Source organism: Oncorhynchus tshawytscha, unplaced genomic scaffold, assembly GCF_018296145.1.
Source record: "Oncorhynchus tshawytscha isolate Ot180627B unplaced genomic scaffold, Otsh_v2.0 Un_contig_1308_pilon_pilon, whole genome shotgun sequence".
In the NCBI taxonomy this organism is placed as follows: Eukaryota; Metazoa; Chordata; class Actinopteri; order Salmoniformes; family Salmonidae; genus Oncorhynchus; species Oncorhynchus tshawytscha.
Window position 1 is genome coordinate 40607 of NW_024608718.1, and position 19394 is coordinate 60000.

The 19394-nt window shown below is 47.6% G+C and overlaps 1 protein-coding gene across 1 annotated transcript in view; it reads right to left on the reverse strand.

Annotated features, from left to right (window-relative positions):
- Positions 1-1769: 1769 nt before the first annotated feature.
- Positions 1770-19394, reverse strand: part of LOC121843758 (calmodulin-regulated spectrin-associated protein 3-like) — a gene marked incomplete at its 5' end in the record, with an annotated part of 22122 nt that continues 4497 nt past the window's right edge. The window contains 9 exon segments of the mRNA XM_042313559.1: positions 1770-2920; positions 3137-3255; positions 3403-3518; positions 16989-17157; positions 17749-17838; positions 17841-18052; positions 18390-18511; positions 18773-19312; positions 19359-19394. The exon segment at positions 19359-19394 is cut by the window's right edge and continues 182 nt beyond it. Coding sequence (XP_042169493.1) covers positions 2636-2920; positions 3137-3255; positions 3403-3518; positions 16989-17157; positions 17749-17838; positions 17841-18052; positions 18390-18511; positions 18773-19312; positions 19359-19394 — 1689 coding nt within the window.

Sequence of the window (19394 nt, forward strand, 5' to 3'; positions counted from 1 at the left end):
ACTATAACTATCACTATACATACTCTAGTAGAATGTACATATATTTCGGTATATTCATTTATTCTTTTCAGTAGTTCTCTCTACATTTATTTTCTAGGTTATTAAATACTACTTGAGGTCTTCTCAGTGAGTTAGCTGCCGCAGGTGTCACACCCTGACCATAGTTTGCTTTGTATGTTTCTATGTTCTGTTTGGTCAGGGGGTGATCTGAGTGGGCATTCTATGTTGTATGTCTAGTTTGTCTGTTTCTGTGTTTGGCCCGATATGGTTCTCAATCAGAGGCAGGTGTTAGTCATTGTCTCTGATTGGGAACCATATTTAGGTAGCCTGTTTTGTCATTGTGGGTTGTGGGTGATTGTCTATGTTATGTTGCTTGTTAGCACAGTGTTTGATTAGCGTCACGTTGTTGTTTTGTAGTGTTCAGTTTTTCACATTAAAATGACGAACACTTACCTCGCCGCATCTTGGTCCGATCCTTACTCCTCCTCAGACGAAGAGGAGGAAATCTGCCGTGACAGCAGGACATTTACAGTGACATTATATATAGTATAATTCAACTTTATACAGTTGGGTTGTAATTATCATAATGATATAACCCTCAAATAAGAGAGAGAAAAACAATGTTGATGAAATAAGACCGGGAGGATGGGAGGGAGGGAGTGGGGGAGGAAAGAGAAAGAGAGAGAGAGAGAGAGATATAAGACCAGGCCAGTTAGTCAGAGAGAGGAGGTAAGAAGCACACCAGTTATTTGGGTTCAGATGACTGTTTCGTTCAGATAGACAGTCAGGTTTTAAAACACATCTACTTTATTAACCCGACTGTACCGTGGGTGGGTCATAACCCCTGACCCCTGACCTTTAACTGTCAGGGTTTTACATTTCTATTGGCTGACAACCCATAACAACCAGTGCTTGACTTGGACTAAAATAGGTGCCAGTACTCATTTTGAGTACCGGTACTGTTTATATTTAGGTGCAGGAACTCTGCAACGGTTTAGAGATAATATTCTGTAAGAGGTGCAGGAACTCTGCAACGGTTTAGAGATAATGTTCTGTAAGAGGTGCAGGAACTCTGCAACGGTTTAGAGATAATGTTCTGTAAGAGGTGCAGGAAGTCAAGCAGTAGAACATTTGAGGTTCCGTTCGGTACTCAGTCCCGGTGAGCTCCTGTCCAAGTCAAGCAGTAGAACATTTGAGGTTCCGTTCGGTACTCAGTCCCGGTGAGCTCCTGTCCAAGTCAAGCAGTAGAACATTTGAGGTTCCGTTCGGTACTCAGTCCCGGTGAGCTCCTGTCCAAGTCAAGCAGTAGAACATTTGAGGTTCCGTTCGGTACTCAGTCCCGCTCCTGTGAGCTCCTGTCCAAGTCAAGCAGTAGAACATTTGAGGTTCCGAGGTACTCAGTCCCGGTGAGCTCCTGTCCAAGTCAAGCAGTAGAACATTTGAGGTTCCGTTCGGTACTCAGTCCCGGTGAGCTCCTGTCCAAGTCAAGCAGTAGAACATTTGAGGTTCCGTTCGGTACTCAGTCCCGGTGAGCTCCTGTCCAAGTCAAGCAGTAGAACATTTGAGGTTCCGCTCAGTACTCAGTCCCGGTGAGCTCCTGTCCAAGTCAAGCAGTAGAACATTTGAGGTTCCGTCGGTACTCAGTCCCGGTGAGCTCCTGTCCAAGTCACTGTGAGACCACATGTCCACGCTGCAGCGTCTTTGTACAGATCAGTTATGGCAGATTGGGGATTCAATCTATAGCGCAGAACATCTGCCTTATAGCGATTGAAATTTAAAGGTCATTTCCGATTTGGCCAACGTATTCAGCGTTTGTCGAGAATGCAGTCTTGGCGAATGCGGGAACAGTGCTTTTAAATTTCAGTCGAGCTATAGTGCAGAATCGGATTGAATCTAGGCCTTAGTGATGGCCCGTCCGTCACAACTATGCACAATCTTTGATTTTTGTGCTATTTGGTGAACACACATCTCCTGTTCTTTTCTCCTATTCACATTAAAGAACACGTCTTCCGGTTTGCAGGATAATAAAAGTCCTGCGTCTGCCAGTCGTTGGGCAGAAGGCATTAGAAGGATTGTGTTCGTGTTATAAAACAGAAAACGTTAGTCAACCTACACAATGGCTATCAGCATGCCTCCAGCCTTTCAGCTAGTAGTGAACAGAACAGAACATAAGGCCAAAGGGTTTATGGGTATCAGAGAAACAATCATTTTGTACCTCAGACATTTACAGGAGAACGTTTTAACTAAAAAAAAGAGAAAGATACACTTTTGTGTAGTTTGTTTCTGTGTAGTGTAGCCATTTAAGATTGAAAAGGTCATTTTTACAACAACAACTGGTCTTCAGCATCCCCCGCGTGTGGACGAGTCTTAGAGCCATCTCCATAAGGGTGGATAGTTGGACTGTTCCATTTCCATGCACATACAGGGGAGAGAAAGCACCTCGTCAACAGTCAGTAGGTCCGATGAGAAGGGCGAGAGGGGTAGTGTGTCCCATGCAGGACAAACAGTAATTCAGTTGTTTGTGTGTGTTTGTGTGTGTATCCATTCCTGTATGTATATACAGTATATACATGGTTATTTAGGCTTGCCAGGCCTCTTGCTGTGCCACAGGTATGTATATACAGTATATACATGGTTATTTAGGCTTGCCAGGCCTCTTGCTGTGCCACAGGTGTCCTGGTAAGGTGAAGGCGTCGACACTCATGGACATGGTCTTGGACGGGATACAGCTGAACTGTTTCCTGTCGGAGCTGTACTTATAGATGGACTCCACCAGGGCGGGGCTTACAACACGCGGGCCCACCCCGGCCAATCGGATGAGCTCATCAGTCTCGGGGCTCATGGTGTAGACGGCTCGGAACTGACAGTTGGAATCACGGAACAGAATCAGGAAGTGGTTGGCTGGACTCTTCTCCATCTCCTGGTGGGGGGAGAGAAAACAATGTTTGTGTGGAAGAAAACTGGTCTTCAGTGTGTGTGTGTGTGTGTGTGTGTGTGTGTGTGTGTGTGCGTGCGTGCGTGCGTGCGCACTTTTGAGCAGTATTTCAAAGAAAACTCCTTTGAAGTCAGGTCTGGTTAGTTAGTACTGTGTGTGTATAAAGCCCTATGTGGGTTAAATACAGTGAGGACATCCCACCTCCACCATCTTGTTCTTCTGAGTCTCGTTGACCTTGCCAGCCAGACAGCAGCGAGACAGAGCATTGTGGATGATGAACTTATTGGACTTGAAGCTCGGCTCCTTGAACAGTTTGGGCCCTGGGAAACACACACACACACACACAGGCACGCACGCACACGCGCGCACGCACACACACACACACACAAGCAAATTTAGATTTAGGGTACAACAGTTTTATAACAGGACAATACTTTGACATCATTCCATTTCTTATCACGTCGTACCGGTGTATTCTGGGATGGAAGGGGAGGAGCCATTGGAGCCGATCTCCCAGTCCTTGTCTCCGTTCTGATTGGCCAGTCGGCTCGGTGACATCAGACGTGAGGGCGAATCAGGGCGGCTGGAAGAGAGGAAGGGTAAGAGTTAGTAGAATACTGAAGGTGTAGTTCTGAAATGTGATTGGTGCATCAGCTGTTTTTCTCTTGTTACGTCAGTCACTGACAGTCACTCAATTAGCCCATGTCAGCTAGATGTTTTTAGATTGCTAAGTTAGTCTAGTGGCCAGCTATGTACTCAATTAGCCCATGTCAGCTAGATGTTTTTAGATTGCTAAGTTAGTCTAGTGGCCAGCTATGTACACTTGTAATCATGGGCGAATTACCGTCCGGGAGGGGCCCCAATGATTGTGTTAGTCAGTTTAACTTAGATATCCTATTTTTAAAAATAATAATCTCCACCCATGGCAAAATTTGTAGAATTGCAGGGAATTAGATTTAACATTTAAAAATCTTGGATGGATGTGGTTACGCAGATGAGCGAGCAAGTGAGGCCCCTCATGATTAGTTTTTTTGTGGCCCCCGCCCATATTATGGCCCCGCCCACATTATGGCCCCGCCCATATTATGGCCCCGCCCATTCTGTTTTAAATGAATTGTTGTTTTCACTTGTATGGTATTTGTGAATAACTCAGGTGGCCTTTTTTTGTTACCCTGGATGAATATACCAGAGAGAGAGAGAGAGACAAAGGGAGAGACAGAGACAGAATGAGAGAGAGAGAGAGAGAGAGACAAAGGGAGAGACAGAGACAGAATGAGAGAGAGAGAGAGACAAAGGGAGAGACAGAGACAGAATGAGAGACAGAGAGAGACAAAGGGAGAGACAGAGACAGAATGAGAGAGAGAGAGAGACAGAATGAGAGAGAGAGACAAAGGGAGAGACAGAATGAGAGAGAGAGAGAGACAGAATGAGAGAGAGAGAGACAAAGGGAGAGACAGAGACAGAATGAGAGAGAGAGAGAGAGAGACAAAGGGAGAGACAGAGACAGAATGAGAGAGAGAGACAAAGGAGAGACAGAGACAGAATGAGAGACAGAGAGAGACAAAGAGAGAGACAGAATGAGAGAGAGAGAGAGACAGAATGAGAGAGAGAGACAAAGGAGAGACAGAATGAGAGAGAGAGAGAGACAGAATGAGAGAGAGAGACAAAGAGAGAGACAGAGACAGAATGAGAGACAGAGAGACAAAGGGAGAGACAGAATGAGAGACAGAGAGAGACAAAGGGAGAGACAGAGACAGAATGAGAGAGAGAGAGACAGAATGAGAGAGAGAGAGACAAAGGGAGAGACAGAGACAGAATGAGAGACAGAGAGAGAGAGACAAAGGGAGAGACAGAGACAGAATGAGAGACAGAGAGAGAGAGACAAAGGGAGAGACAGAGACAGAATGAGAGAGAGAGAGAGACAGAATGAGCGAGAGAGAGACAAAGGGAGAGACAGAGACAGAATGAGAGAGAGAGAGAGACAAAGGGAGAGACAGAGACAGAATGAGAGACAGAGAGAGAGACAGAGACAGTCAGAGACAGAGAGAGAGAGAGAGAGAGACAGAATGAGAGAGAGAGACAGAGTGAGACAGAGACAGAATGAGCGAGAGAGAGACAAAGGGAGAGACAGAATGAGAGAGAGAGAGACAAAGGAGAGACAGAGACAGAATGAGAGACAGAGAGAGAGACAAAGGGAGAGACAGAGACAGAATGAGAGACAGAGAGAGACAAAGGGAGAGACAGAATGAGAGAGAGAGAGACAGAATGAGAGAGAGAGAGACAAAGACAGAGACAGAGACAGAAGAGAGAGAGAGACAGAATGAGCGAGAGAGAGACAAAGGAGAGACAGAGACAGAATGAGAGACAGAGAGAGAGAGACAAAGGGAGAGACAGAGACAGAATGAGAGACAGAGAGAGAGACAAAGGAGAGACAGAGACAGAATGAGAGAGAGACAGAATCTAGAGAGAGACAAAGGAGAGACAGAGACAGAATGAGACAGAGAGAGACAAAGGGAGAGACAGAGACAGAATGAGAGACAGAGAGAGACAAAGGGAGAGACAGAGACAGCATGAGAGAGAGAGAGAGACAGAATGAGCGAGAGAGAGACAAAGGGAGAGACAGAGACAGAATGAGCGAGAGAGAGACAAAGGGAGAGACAGAGACAGAATGAGAGACAGAGAGACAAAGGGAGAGACAGAGACAGAATGAGAGACAGAGAGAGAGAGACAAAGGGAGAGACAGAGACAGAATGAGAGAGAGAGAGAGAGAGAGAGAGAGACAGAATGAGAGAGAGAGAGACAGAATGAGGGGAGAGAGAGAGACAAAGGAGAGACAGAGAGAGAGAGACAAAGGGAGAGACAGAGACAGAATGAGAGACAGAGAGAGACAAAGAGAGACAGAGACAGAATGAGAGAGAGAGAGAGACAGAATGAGCGAGAGAAGAGAGACAAAGGAGAGACAGAGACAGAATGAGAGAGAGAGACAAAGGAGAGACAGAGACAGAATGAGAGAGAGAGAGAGAGACAGAATGAGACAGAGAGAGAGACAAAGAAAGAGAGACAGAGAGAGACAGCATGAGAGAGAGAGAGACAGAGACAGAATGAGAGGGAGAGAGACAGAGACAGAATGAGACAGAGAGAGAGACAAGGGAGAGACAGAGACAGAATGAGCAAGAGGAGAGAGAGACATGAGACAGAGAGAGACAAAGGAGAGACAGAGACAGAATGAGAGAGAGAGACAGAGACAGACAGAGACAGAGAGAGAGACAAAGGGAGAGACAGAGACAGAATGAGAGACAGTCAGACAAAGGAGAGACAGAGACAGAGATGAGACAGAGACAGAGACAGAATGAGAGAGAGAGAGAGAGAGAGAGAGAGACAGACAAAGGAGAGACAGAGACAGAATAGAGAGAGAGAGAGACAGAATGAGAGAGAGAGAGACAGAGACAGAATGAGAGAAAAGAGACAGAGACAGAGACAGACAGAGAGACAAAGGGAGAGACAGAGACAGAATGAGGAGAGAGAGAGAGACAGAGACAGAGACAGAGACAGAGAGACAAAGGGAGAGACAGAGACAGAATGAGAGACAGAGAGAGACAAAGGGAGAGACAGAGACAGAATGAGAGACAGAGAGAGACAAAGGAGAGACAGAGACAGATGAGAGAGAGAGAGAGACAGAATGAGAGAGAGAGAGAGAGACAGACAAAGGAGAGACAGAGAGAAGAATGAGAGAGAGAGAGAGACAGAATGAGAGAGAGAGAGACAGAGACTAGTGAGAGACAGAGACAGAGATGAGAGAGAGAGAGACAGAGACAGAATGAGAGACAGAGAGAGACAAAGGAGAGACAGAGACAGAATGAGAGAGAGAGAGAGACAGAATGAGAGAGAGAGAGAGACAGACAAAGGAGAGACAGAGACAGAATGAGAGACAGAGAGAGAGACAAAGGAGAGACAGAGACAGATGATGAGAGAGACAGAGAGAGAGACAAAGGGAGAGACAGAGACAGAATGAGAGACAGAGAGAGAGAGACAAAGGGAGTGTCCAGAGACAGAAGAGAGAGAGAGACAGGAGACAAGAGAGACAGAGACAGAATGAGAGAGTTGAGAGAGAGAGACAAGAGGAGAGACAGAGACAGAATGAGAGACAGAGAGAGAGAGACAAGTGTGGAGAGACAGAGACAGATGAGAGAGAGAGAGAGAGAGACAAAGGAGAGACAGAGACAGAATGAGAGACAGAGAGAGACAAAGGGAGAGACAGAGACAGAATGAGAGACAGAGAGAGACAAAGGAGAGACAGAGACAGAATGAGAGACAGAGAGAGACAAAGGAGAGACAGAGACAGAATGAGAGACAGAGAGAGAGAGACAAAGGAGAGACAGAGACAGAATGAGAGAGAGAGACAGAATGAGAGAGAGACAGAATGAGAGACAGAGAGACAAAGGGAGAGACAGAGACAGAATGAGAGAGAGAGAGAGACACAGAAGACAGAGAGAGACAGAATGAGAGACAGAGAGAGAGACAAAGAGAGACAGAGACAGAAATGAGAGACAGAGAGAGAGACAAAGGAGAGACAGAGACAGACAGAGAGAACAGGAGAGACAAAGGAGAGACAGACATGAGCGAGAGAGAGACAAAGGGAGAGACAGAATGACAGAGAGAGAGACAAAGGAGAGACAGAGACAGAATGAGAGAGACAGAGAGAGAGACAGAGACAGAGACAGAGAGAGAGACAGAGACAAAGAGAGAGACAGAGACAGAATGAGAGAGACACAGAGAGAGACAAAAGGAGAGACAGAGACAGAATGAGAGACAGAGAGAGAGACAAAGGAGAGACAGAGACAGAATGAGAGACAGAGAGAGACAAAAGAGAGACAGAGAACAGATGAGAGAGAGACAAAGGGAGAGACAGAGACAGAATGAGAGACAGAGAGAGACAAAGAGAGAGAGAGACAGAATGAGAGACAGAGAGAGAGACAGAGACAGAGAATGAGAGACAGAGGAGACAAAGAGAGAGAGACAGAGACAGAGACAAAGGGAGAGACAGAGACAGAATGAGAGACAGAGAGAGACAGGAGATGACAGAGACAGAAATGAGAGACAGAGAGAGACAAAGGAGAGACAGACAGCATGAGAGAGACAGAGACAGAATGAGAGAGAGAGACAAAGAGAGAGACAGAGACAGAATGAGAGAGAGAGAGAGACAAAGGAGAGACAGAGACAGAATGAGAGAGAGAGACAAAGGAGAGGAGAGACAGATGAGAGAGAAGAGAGAGACAGAATGAGAGACACAGAGAGACAAAGGGAGAGACAGAGACAGAATGAGACAGAGAGAGACAAAGGAGAGACAGAGACAGCATGAGAGACAGCAAAGGGAGAGACAGAATGAGCGAGAGAGAGACAAAGGAGAGACAGAATCTAGAGAGACAAAGGGAGAGACAGAGACAGAATGAGAGACAGAGAGAGACAAAAGGAGAGACAGAGACAGAATGAGAGACAGAGAGAGAGACAAAGGAGAGACAGAGACAAAAGATGAGAGAGAGAGAGAGAGACAAAGGGAGAGACAGACAGAATGAGAGACAGAATGAGAGACAGAGAGACAAAGGAGAGCAGAGACAGAGACAGAATGAGAGAGAGAGAGAGACAAAGGGAGAGACAGAGACAGCATGAGAGAGAGAGAGAGAGACAGAATGAGAGACAGAGAGACAAAGGGAGAGACAGAGACAGAATAAGAGAGTGAGAGACAAAGGGAGACAGAGACAGCATGATGAGAGAGAGACAGAATGAGTGAGAGAGAGACAAAGGGAGAGACAGAGACAGAATGAGAGACAGAGAGAGACAGGACGAGAGACTACAGAATGAGGAGAGAGAGAGACAGAATGAGAGACAGAGAGAGAGACAAAGGAGAGACAGAGACAGAATGAGAGAGAGTTTTCTAGAGACAGAATGAGAGACAGAAGAGAGAGACAAAGAGAGAGACAGAGACAGAATGAGAGAGAGAGACAGAGACAAAGGGTCAGACAGAGACAGAATGAGAGAGAGAGAGAGACAGAGAGAGAGAGAGAGAGAGAGAGAGAGCCAGAGAGAGACAGAGAGAGAAGAGAGAGAGAGAGAGAGAGACAGAGACAGAATGAGAGAGAGAGAGAGACAGAAGAGAGACAGACAGAGACAGACAAACAGAGACAGAGACAGAAGAGAGAGACAGAGACAGAATGAGACAGAGAGAGAGAGACAAAGGAGAGACAGAAATGAGAGACAGAGAGACAAAGGGAGAGACAGAACAGAATGAGAGACAGAGAGAGACAAAGGAGAGACAGAGACAGAACAGAGATGAGAGAGAGACAGAGAGAGACTTGAGAGGACAGACAGGGAGAGACAGAGAGAGATGAGAGAGAGAGAGAGACAGAATGAGAGAGAGAGAGAGACAGAGACAGAATGAGAGAGAGAGAGAGAGACAGAGACAGAATGAGAGAGACAGAGAGACAGACAGAATGAGAGACAGAGAGAGACAAAGGGAGAGACAGAGACAGAATGAGAGAGAGAGAGAGACAGAATGAGAGAGAGACAGAGACAGACAAAGAGAGACAGAGACAGAAGAGAGACAGAGAGAGAGACAAAGGAGAGACAGAGACAGAATGAGAGAGAGAGAGACAGAATGAGAGAGAGAGAGACAGAGAGACAGAGACAGAATGAGAGACAGAGAGAGAGAGACAAATGGAGAGACAGAGACAGAATGAGAGACAGAGAGAGAGACAAAGGAGAGACAGAGACAGAATGAGAGACAGAGAGAGAGACAAAGGGAGAGACAGAGACAGAAGAGACAGAGAGAGAGAGACAAAGGAGAGACAGAGACAGAATGAGAGACAGACAGAGAGAGACAAAGGGAGAGACAGAGACAGAATGAGAGACAGAGAGAGACAAAGGAGAGACAGAGACAGAATGAGAGACAGAGAGACAAAGAGAGAGACAGAACAGAATGAGAGACAGAGAGACAAAAGGAGAGACAGAGACAGAATGAGAGAGAGAGAGAGAGAGAGACAAAGGAGAGACAGAGACAGAATGAGAGAGAGAGAGAGAGAGACAGAATGAGAGAGAGAGAGACAGAATGAGAGACAGAGAGACAAAGGAGAGACAGAGACAGAATGAGAGACAGAGAGAGACAGAATGAGAGACAGAGAGAGACAGAATGAGAGACAGAGAGAGACAAAGGGAGAGACAGAGACAGAATGAGAGACAGAGAGAGAGACAAAGGAGAGACAGAGACAGAATGAGAGACAGAGAGAGACAAAGGGAGAGACAGAATGAGCAGAGAGAGAGACAAAGGAGAGACAGAATGAGAGAGAGACAAAGAGAGAGACAGAGACAGAATGAGAGACAGAGAGAGAGACAGAATGAGAGAGAGACAGAGACAGAATGAGAGAGACAAAGGGAGAGACAGAGACAGAATGAGAGACAGAGAGAGAGAGACAAAGGAGAGACAGAGACAGAATGAGAGAGAGAGAGAGAGAGAGACAGAATGAGGAGAGAGAGAGACAATGAGAGACAGAGAGAGACAAAGGAGAGACAGAGACAGAATGAGAGACAGAATGAGAGACAGAGAGAGACAGAATGAGACAGAGAGAGAGACAAAGGGAGAGACAGAGACAGAATGAGAGACAGAGAGAGACACAGGGAGAGACAGAGACAGAATGAGAGACAGAGAGAGACAAAGGAGAGACAGAATGACGAGAGAGAGACAAAGGGAGAGACAGAATGAGAGAGAGAGAGACAAAGGAGAGACAGAGACAGAATGAGAGACAGAGAGAGAGACAGAATGAGAGAGAGAGACAGAATGAGAGACAGAGAGACAAAGGGAGAGACAGAGACAGAATGAGAGACAGAGAGAGAGACAAAGGGAGAGACAGAGACAGAATGAGAGACAGAGAGAGAGACAAAGGAGAGACAGAGACAGAATGAGAGACAGAGAGAGAGGAGAGACAGACGAGAGAGAGACAAAGGAGAGACAGAGACAGAATGAGAGAGAGAGAGACAGAAGAGAGACAGATGAGAGACAGAGAGAGAGACAGAGACAGAATGAGACAGAGAGAGAAAAAGGGAGAGAGACAGAATGAGAGGGAGAGACAGAGACAGAATGAGAGACAGAGAGACAAAGGGAGAGACAGAGACAGAATGAGAGACAGAGAGAGACAAAGGGAGAGACAGAGACAGCAGAAGAGAGAGAGACAGAGAGAGAGACAAAGAGAGAGACAGAGACAGAATGAGAGACAGAGAGACAAAGGGAGAGACAGAGACAGAATGAGCGAGAGAGAGACAAAGGAGAGACAGAGACAGAGACAGAGAGAGAGAGACAGAATGAGAGACAGAGAGACAAAGGGAGAGACAGAGACAGAATGAGAGACAGAGAGAGACAAAGGAGAGAAGGAGACAGAGAGAGAGAGAGAGAGACAAAGGAGAGACAGAATGAGAGAGACAAAGAGACAGAATGAGCGAGAGAGAGACAAAGGAGAGACAGAGACAGAATGAGAGAGAGAGAGACAAAGGAGAGACAGAGACAGATGAGAGAGAGAGAGAGAGACAAAGGAGAGACAGAGACAGAATGAGAGAGAGAGAGACAAAGGGAGAGACAGAGACAGAATGGAGAGACAGAATGAGAGAGAGAGAGAGACAAAGGGGAGACAGAGACAGAGACAGAATGAGAGACAGAGAGAGAGACAAAGGGAGAGACAGAGACAGCATGAGAGAGAGAGAGAGAGACAGAATGAGACAGAGACAGACAGGAGAGAGAGACAGAGACAGAATGAGAGACAGAGAGACAGAAGGGAGAGACAGAGACAGAACAGAAGAGAGAGACAGAGACAGGGAAGACAGAGATGAGAGAGAGAGACAAAGGGAGAGACAGAATGAGAGAGAGACAAAGACAGAACAGAATGACAGAGAGAGAGACAAAGGAGAGACAGAGACAGAATGAGAGACAGAGAGAGACAAAGGGAGAGACAGAGACAGAATGAGAGACAGAGAGAGACAAAGGGAGAGACAGAGACAGAATGAGAGACAGAGAGAGAGACAAAGGGAGAGACAGAGACAGAATGAGAGACAGAGAGAGACAAAGGAGAGACAGAGACAGAGAGACAGAATGAGAGACAGAGAGAGAGACAAAGGAGAGAGACAGAGACAGAATGAGAGACAGAGAGAGACAAAGGAGAGACAGAGACAGAATGAGAGACAGAGAGAGAGACAAAGGGGAGAGACAGAGACAGAATGAGAGACAGAGAGACAAAGGAGAGACAGAGACAGAATGAGAGACAGAGAGACAAAGGGAGAGACAGAGACAGAATGAGACAGAGAGAGAGACAAAGGAGAGACAGAGACAGAATGAGAGAGAGAGAGAGAGAGACAGAAGAGAGAGAGAGAGACAGAATGAGAGAGAGAGACAAGGAGAGACAGAGACAGAATGAGAGACAGAGAGAGACAGAAAAGGAGAGACAGAACAGAGACATGAGAGAGAGACAAAGGGGAGAGACAGAGACAGAAAGAGAGACAGAGACAGAGACAGAGACAGACAGAGACAAGAGAGAGAGACAGAGACAGAATGAGAGACAGAGAGAGACAGAATGAGAGACAGAGAGAGACAGCATGAGAGAGAGAGACAGAAGGAGAGAGACAGAGACAGAATGAGAGAGAGAGAGAGACAAAGGGAGAGACAGAGACAGAATGAGAGACAGAGAGAGACAAAGGAGAGACAGAGACAGAATGAGAGACAGAGAGAGAGACAAAGGAGAGACAGAGACAGATGAGAGAGAAGAGAGAGACAAAGGAGAGACAGAGACAGAACAGAGACAGAGACAAAGGAGAGACAGAGACAGAATGAGAGACAGAGAGACAAAGGGAGAGAGAGAGACAGAATGAGAGACAGAGAGAGACAGAGACAGAATGAGAGACAGAGAGAGAGAAGAAGAGAGAGAATGAGAGACAGAAGGAGAGACAGAGACAGAAATGAGACAGAGAGAGACAAAGGAGAGACAGAGACAGAATGAGAGACAGAGAGAGACAAAGGGAGAGACAGAGACAGAAGAGAGAGACAGAGACAGAATGAGAGACAGAGAGGAGAGAGACAGAGACAAAGGGAGAGACAGAGATGAGAGACAGAAGAGAGAGACAGAGACAGAATGAGAGAGAGAGACAAAGGGAGAGAGACAGACAGAGACAGAGAGAGAGAGACAAAGGGAGAGACAGAGACAGAATGAGAGACAGAGAGACAATGGGAGAGAGGGAGAGACAGAGACAGAATGAGAGACAGAGAGAGACAGAAGACAGAATGAGAGACAGAGACAGAATGAGAGACAGAGAGAGAGACAAAGGAGAGACAGAAGCGAGAGAGAGAGAGGAGAGACATGAGAGACAGAGAGAGACAAAGAGAGACAAAGGAGAGACAGAGAGAGACAAAGGGAGAGACAGAGAGAGAGACAGAGAGAGACAAAAGGAGAGACAGAGACAGAATGATGAGAGAGACAAAGAGAGAGACAGAGACAGAGAGAGAGGGAGAGACAGAGACAGAGAGACAAAGGAGAGACAGAACAGAGACAGAATGAGAGACAGAGAGAGACAGAGAGAGACAAAGGGAGAGACAGAGACAGAATGAGAGACAGAGAGACAAAGGGAGAGACAGAATGAGAGACAGAGAGAGAGACAAAGGAGAGACAGAGACAAAGAGAGAGAGAAACAGAGACAAAGGACAGACAGAGAGAGAGAGACAAAGGAGAGACAGAGAATGAGAGACAGAGAGAGACAAAGGGAGAGACAGAAGAGAGAGACAGAGACAAAGGAGAGACAGAGATGAGCGAGAGAGAGACAAAGGAGAGACAGAGACAGAATGAGAGACAGAGAGCGACAAAGGAGAGACAGAGACAGAAGAGAGACAGAGAGACAGAGAGAGAGACAAAGGAGAGACAGAGACAGAATGAGAGACAGAGAGAGACAAAGGGAGAGACAGAGACAGAATGAGAGACAGAAGAGAGAAGAGAGAGACAAAGGAGAGACAGAGACAGAGACAGAATGAGAGACAGAGAGAGACAAAGGAGAGACAGAGACAGAATGAGAGACAGAGAGAGAGACAAAGGAGAGAGAGACAGAGACAGAATGAGACAGATGAGAGACAGACAAAGGAGAGACAGAGACAGACAGAATGAGAGACAGAGAGAGAGACAAAGGAGAGACAGAGACAGACAGAGAGAGAGAGAGACAAAGACAGAGAGACAGAAGAGAGAGAGAGAGACAAAGGGAGAGACAGAGACAGAATGAGAGACAGAGAGAGACAAAGGAGAGACAGAGACAGAATGAGAGACAGAGAGAGACAAAGGAGAGACAGAATGAGCGAGAGAGAGACAAAGAGGGAGAGACAGAGACAGAAAGAGAGACAAAGGAGAGACAGAGACAAAGGGAGAGACAGAGACATGAGAGGAGAGACAGAGACAAAGGAGAGACAGAGATGAGAGAGAGAGACAAAGGAGAGGAGAGACAGAATGAGAGACAGAATGAGAGAGAGACAAAGAGGAGAGACAGAGACAGAATGAAGAAAGAGACAAAGGAGAGACAGACAGAATGAGATGAGAGAGAGAGAGGAGAGACAGAATGAGAGACAGAGAGAGACAAAGGAGAGACAGAGACAGAATGAGAGACAAGAGACAAAGGGAGAGACAGAGACAGAATGAGAGAGAGAGAGACAAAGGGAGAGACAGAGACGAGAGAAGACAAAGGAGAGACAGAGACAGAATGAGAGACAGAGACAAAGAGGGAGAGACAGAAAGAGAGAGACAGAGACAGAATGAGAGAGAGACAAGAGAGAGACAGAGACAAAGGACAAAGGGAGAGACAGAGACAGAATGAGAGAGACAGAGAGAGAGACAGAATGAGAGAGAGAGACAAAAGGAGAGACAGAGACAGAATGAGAAGAGAGAAGAGACAGAGACAGAATGAGAGAGAGAGACAAAGGGAGAGACAGAGACAGAATGAGAGAGAGAGAGAGAGAGAGAAGAATGAGAGAGAGAGAGACAGAGACAGAGACAGAATGAGAGAGAGACAAATGAGGAGAGACAGAGACAAAGGGAGAGACAGAGACAGAATGAGAGACAGAGAGAGACAAAGGAGAGACAGAATGAGAGAGAGAGACAAAAGGAGAGACAGAGACAGAGGGAGAGAGAGAGAGAGAGACAGAAGGGAGAGAGAGACAAAGAGGAGAGACAGAGACAGAAGGGAGAGACAGAGACAGAAGAGAAGGGAGAGACAGAGACAAAGAGAGGAGAGACAGAGACAGAATGAGAGAGAGAGACAAAGGAGAGAGAGACAGAATGAGAGAGAGAGAATGAGAGACAGAATGAGAGAGAGAGAGACAAAGGGAGAGACAGAGACAGAATGAGAGAGAGAGAGAGAGAGAGACAGAAGAGACAAAGGAGACAGAGACAGAATGAGAGGAGAGACAGAGAGACAAAGGGACAGATGAGAGACAGAACAGAGAGAGACAAGAGGAGAGACAGAGACAGAAAGAGGAGACAGAGACAGAATGAGAGAGAGAGAGACAGAATGAGAGACAGAGAGAGACAAAGGGAGAGACAGAGACAGAATGAGAGAGAGAGAGAGAGACAAAGGGAGAGACAGAGACAGCATGAGAGAGAGAGAGAGAGACAGAAGAGAATGAGAGAGAGAGAGACAAAGGAGAGACAGAGAGAGATGAGAGAGAGAGAGAGAGAGACAGAATGAGGAGAGAGAGAGACAAAGGGAGAGACAGAGACAGAATGAGAGAGAGAGAGAGGAGAGACAGAATGAGAGAGAGAGACAAAGGAGAGACAGAGACAGAATGAGAGAGAGAGAGAGACAAAGGAGAGACAGAGACAGAAGAGAGACAGAGAGAGACAAAGGAGAGACAGAGACAGCATGAGAGAGAGAGAGAGAGAGACAAAGGGAGAGACAGAGACAGAATGAGAGAGAGAGAGAGAGACAAAGGAGAGACAGAGACAGCATGAGAGAGAGAGAGACAGAATGAAGAGAGAGAGAGACAAAGGGAGAGACAGAGACAGCATGAGAGAGAGAGAGACAGAGAGAGAGAGACAAAGGAGAGACAGAGACAGAAGAGAGACAGAGAGAGACAGAATGAGAGAGAGACAGAGAGAGAATGAGACAAAGGAGAGACAGAGAGACAGAATGAGAGAGAGGGAGAGACAAAGGAGAGACAGAGACAGAATGAGAGACAGAGAGAGACAAAGGGAGAGACAGAGAGAGAGAGACAAAGGGAGAGACAGAGACAGAATGAGAGACAGAGACAGAATGAGAGAGAGAGAGAGACAAAGGGAGAGACAGAGACAGAATGAGAGAGAGAGAGAGACAGAAGAGAGAGAGAGAGAGAGAGACAAAGGGAGAGACAGAGACAGAATGAGAGACAGTGAGAGAGAGACAAAGGAGAGACAGAGACAGAATGAGAGAGAGAGAGAGACAGAATGAGAGACAGAGAGAGACAAAGGGAGAGACAGAGACAGCATGAGAGAGAGAGAGACAGAATGAGCGAGAGAGAGACAAAGGAGAGACAGAGACAGAATGAGAGACAGAGAGAGACAGAATGAGAGAGAGAGAGAGACAAAGGGAGAGACAGAGACAGAATGAGACAAAGGGAGAGACAGAGAGACAGAATGAGAGAGAGGGAGAGACAAAGGAGAGACAGAGACAGAATGAGAGACAGAGAGAGACAAAGGAGAGACAGAGACAGAGAGAGACAAAGGGAGAGACAGAGACAGAATGAGAGAGAGAGACAGAATGAGCGAGAGAGAGACAAAGGGAGAGACAGAGACAGAATGAGAGAGAGAGAGAGACAGAATGAGAGAGAGAGAGAGACAGAGACAGAATGAGAGACAGTGAGAGAGAGACAAAGGGAGAGACAGAGACAGAATGAGAGAGAGAGAGAGAGAGAGAGAGAGAGAGACAAAGGGAGAGACAGAGACAGAATGAGAGAGAGAGAGAGAGAGAGAGAGATAAAGGGTCAGAGAGAAAGAGAGCGACGTAAGTGTGTTACCTGGATGGTTTCTTGCTAGGGTCAGGGACGGTGTGGTCAGGGACGGTGTGGTCAGGGACAGTGTTGTCAGGGACGGTGTGGTCAGGGACGGTGTTGTCAGGGACGGTGTGGTCAGCCATAGCAGCCAGGTTGAGAGAGGAGTGAGAGTACACCTTAGTCAACTTAGAACCTGAGAGAGAAGGAGGGAGAGAGAGAAGGAGAGAGAGAGAAGGAGGGAGAGAGAGAAGAGGGAGAGACAGAAGAAAGAGGAGGGAGGAGGGAGAGAAGAAGGAGAGGAGGGAGAGAGAGAAGAAGGGAGAGAGAGAAGAAGAGAGAGGAAGGGAGAGAGAGAAGAAAGAGAAAGAAGAAGAGAGAGATAAGGGAGAGAGAAGGGAGAGAGAGAGGAGGGAGAGAGAGGAGGAGGGAGAGAGAAGAAGGGAGAGAGAGGAGGAGGGGAGAGAGAGGAGAAGGAGAGAGAGAGAGAGAGAGAGCGAGAGAAGGGAGAGAAGGGGGAGAGAGAGAGAGAGAGAAAGCGAGAGACAGAGAGAAGGAGGGATCGAGAGGAGGAGGAGAGAGAGAGGAGGAAGAGAGAGAGGGGGTACAGTATATTGATAACTTGTGATTATGCAGAGTAAAGCAGCAGAAGACTAGAGCATCAATCAGAGTGCTGGGCTGGAACAAAGCCTGCACCTCCGTCCCCGTCCCAGACACTGTAAAGGGGATCAGTAGAGTGTCTGGCTAACACACACAAACAGACACCCTATCGTTACAATTCCATTACCCATAGTGCTCTTGGCTGGGCTGCGGGACAGCTGTGACTCCTCCCGGGTCATGCTCCGAGGTCGGGGCGGGACTTCTTGGCGGCGACTCGTCCCTGATTGGTGTGTTTCTGACGCAGCACCTTATCCAGGTCAGACATGATGCGTATCTGCTGTCGGTGGGCGTACTCCTTCCGCGTGAAATCACCACGGCGACTGGGCGTGGTCGGGGGTGAGGGAGGGGACACCGGCGGCGGGGGAGGGGTGCAGGACGGGGGAGGGGTCTGTGGGAGAGAGCCTCTTCGCTCCTCCTCCTCAGAGGGGGGTCTAAAGGAAAGATAGAGGGGAAGGGGGGGTTAGTGTTATGGTGATGATCTGTATGTTTATTTGCTGAGTGGATGATGAGTGTGTCTGTGTGTCTGTCTGTCCGTCGGTCTGTCTGTCTGCCTGTCTGTCTGTCTGTCTGTCTGTGTGTCTGAATGTTTATTTGCTGAGTGGATGATGAGTGTGTCTGTGTGTCTGTCTGTGTCTGAATGTCTGTGATGTGTGTCTGTCTGTCTGTCTGTCTGTGTCTGTCTGTGTGTCTGTGTGTCTGTGTGTCTGAATGTTTGTTGCTGATTTGCTGGATGATGAGTGTGTCTGTGTGTGTGTCTGTGTGTGTCACCTGCTCTCTCTCTCCTGTTCGTTCCACTGTCTCCTCCTCTTCAGGTCCTCTGCTCTTTTCTGCTGTCTCCCCAACAGAGCAGCTCTCCTCTGAGCCATCTCATCTTCACAATGCACCTCCTCCTGCGCACACACACACACCACAAACACACACACACACACACACACACACACACACACACACACACACACACATTGTCATTACTTTATTGGCTACCACTAGAAACACATCGTCTTTTATTTCCTTATGAGTCAATAATGAAACGATGAACTTCAATTAACGTTGTCTTATCTACATCTAAAGGCCTAGAGGGCAGAGTGTTAGTTAGGGCTTGTTTCTGGGAGGGACTATTCTCTCTCTGTCTCTCCCTCCGCCAGACTCACCTTGAAGAAGAATCCAAGCCCTCCTCTCGCCTCCGGTTCCGTCTGCTCTGTGGGTTCCACTGAGGGTTCTCGGAGTTCTGTGTTCTGTGTCTGTTCTATTTGATCCCCCGTAGATTCCCTCGGTTCTCCCGTGGGTTCCGTAGGTTCCAATGTTTCTCCTGTTGGAGGTTCTGTGTGGTCGCTCATGGAGTCAGAGAACAACTCCTGTCCTTCTGTGTCAGTTGGCTCGTCACTGCCCCCCTCTTGCCCTCCCAGGGATGACAATGACACCTCCATCAGGCTGCAACGATTCCCTCCTCCTCCTCCTGCTCCTCCTCCTCTCCCTCCCTCCCCTCCTCCGCAGTAAGCGGCCGACAGCGACAGGGTCTCGCTCTCAAAGGAGCCCTCGGAGGGGGCCCGGAGCTGCTGCCACCCCAGAACGGCCTCTCCTGGGCTGGGGAAACACGGGCCGGCCTCCCCTAAACCCTCCTGCTCCTCCAGCTCCAGGCTGAACTGCGTCTCGCTGGAGCCCGTCTCCGAGGTACTCTCCTCGGGCTGGGGCTGGGGGTGCAGGGGCCCCGATACGGAAAGAGGAGGAGGTCTGGACCTGGCACTGGCTGGGGAGACGCGTCGCAGGTGTGGG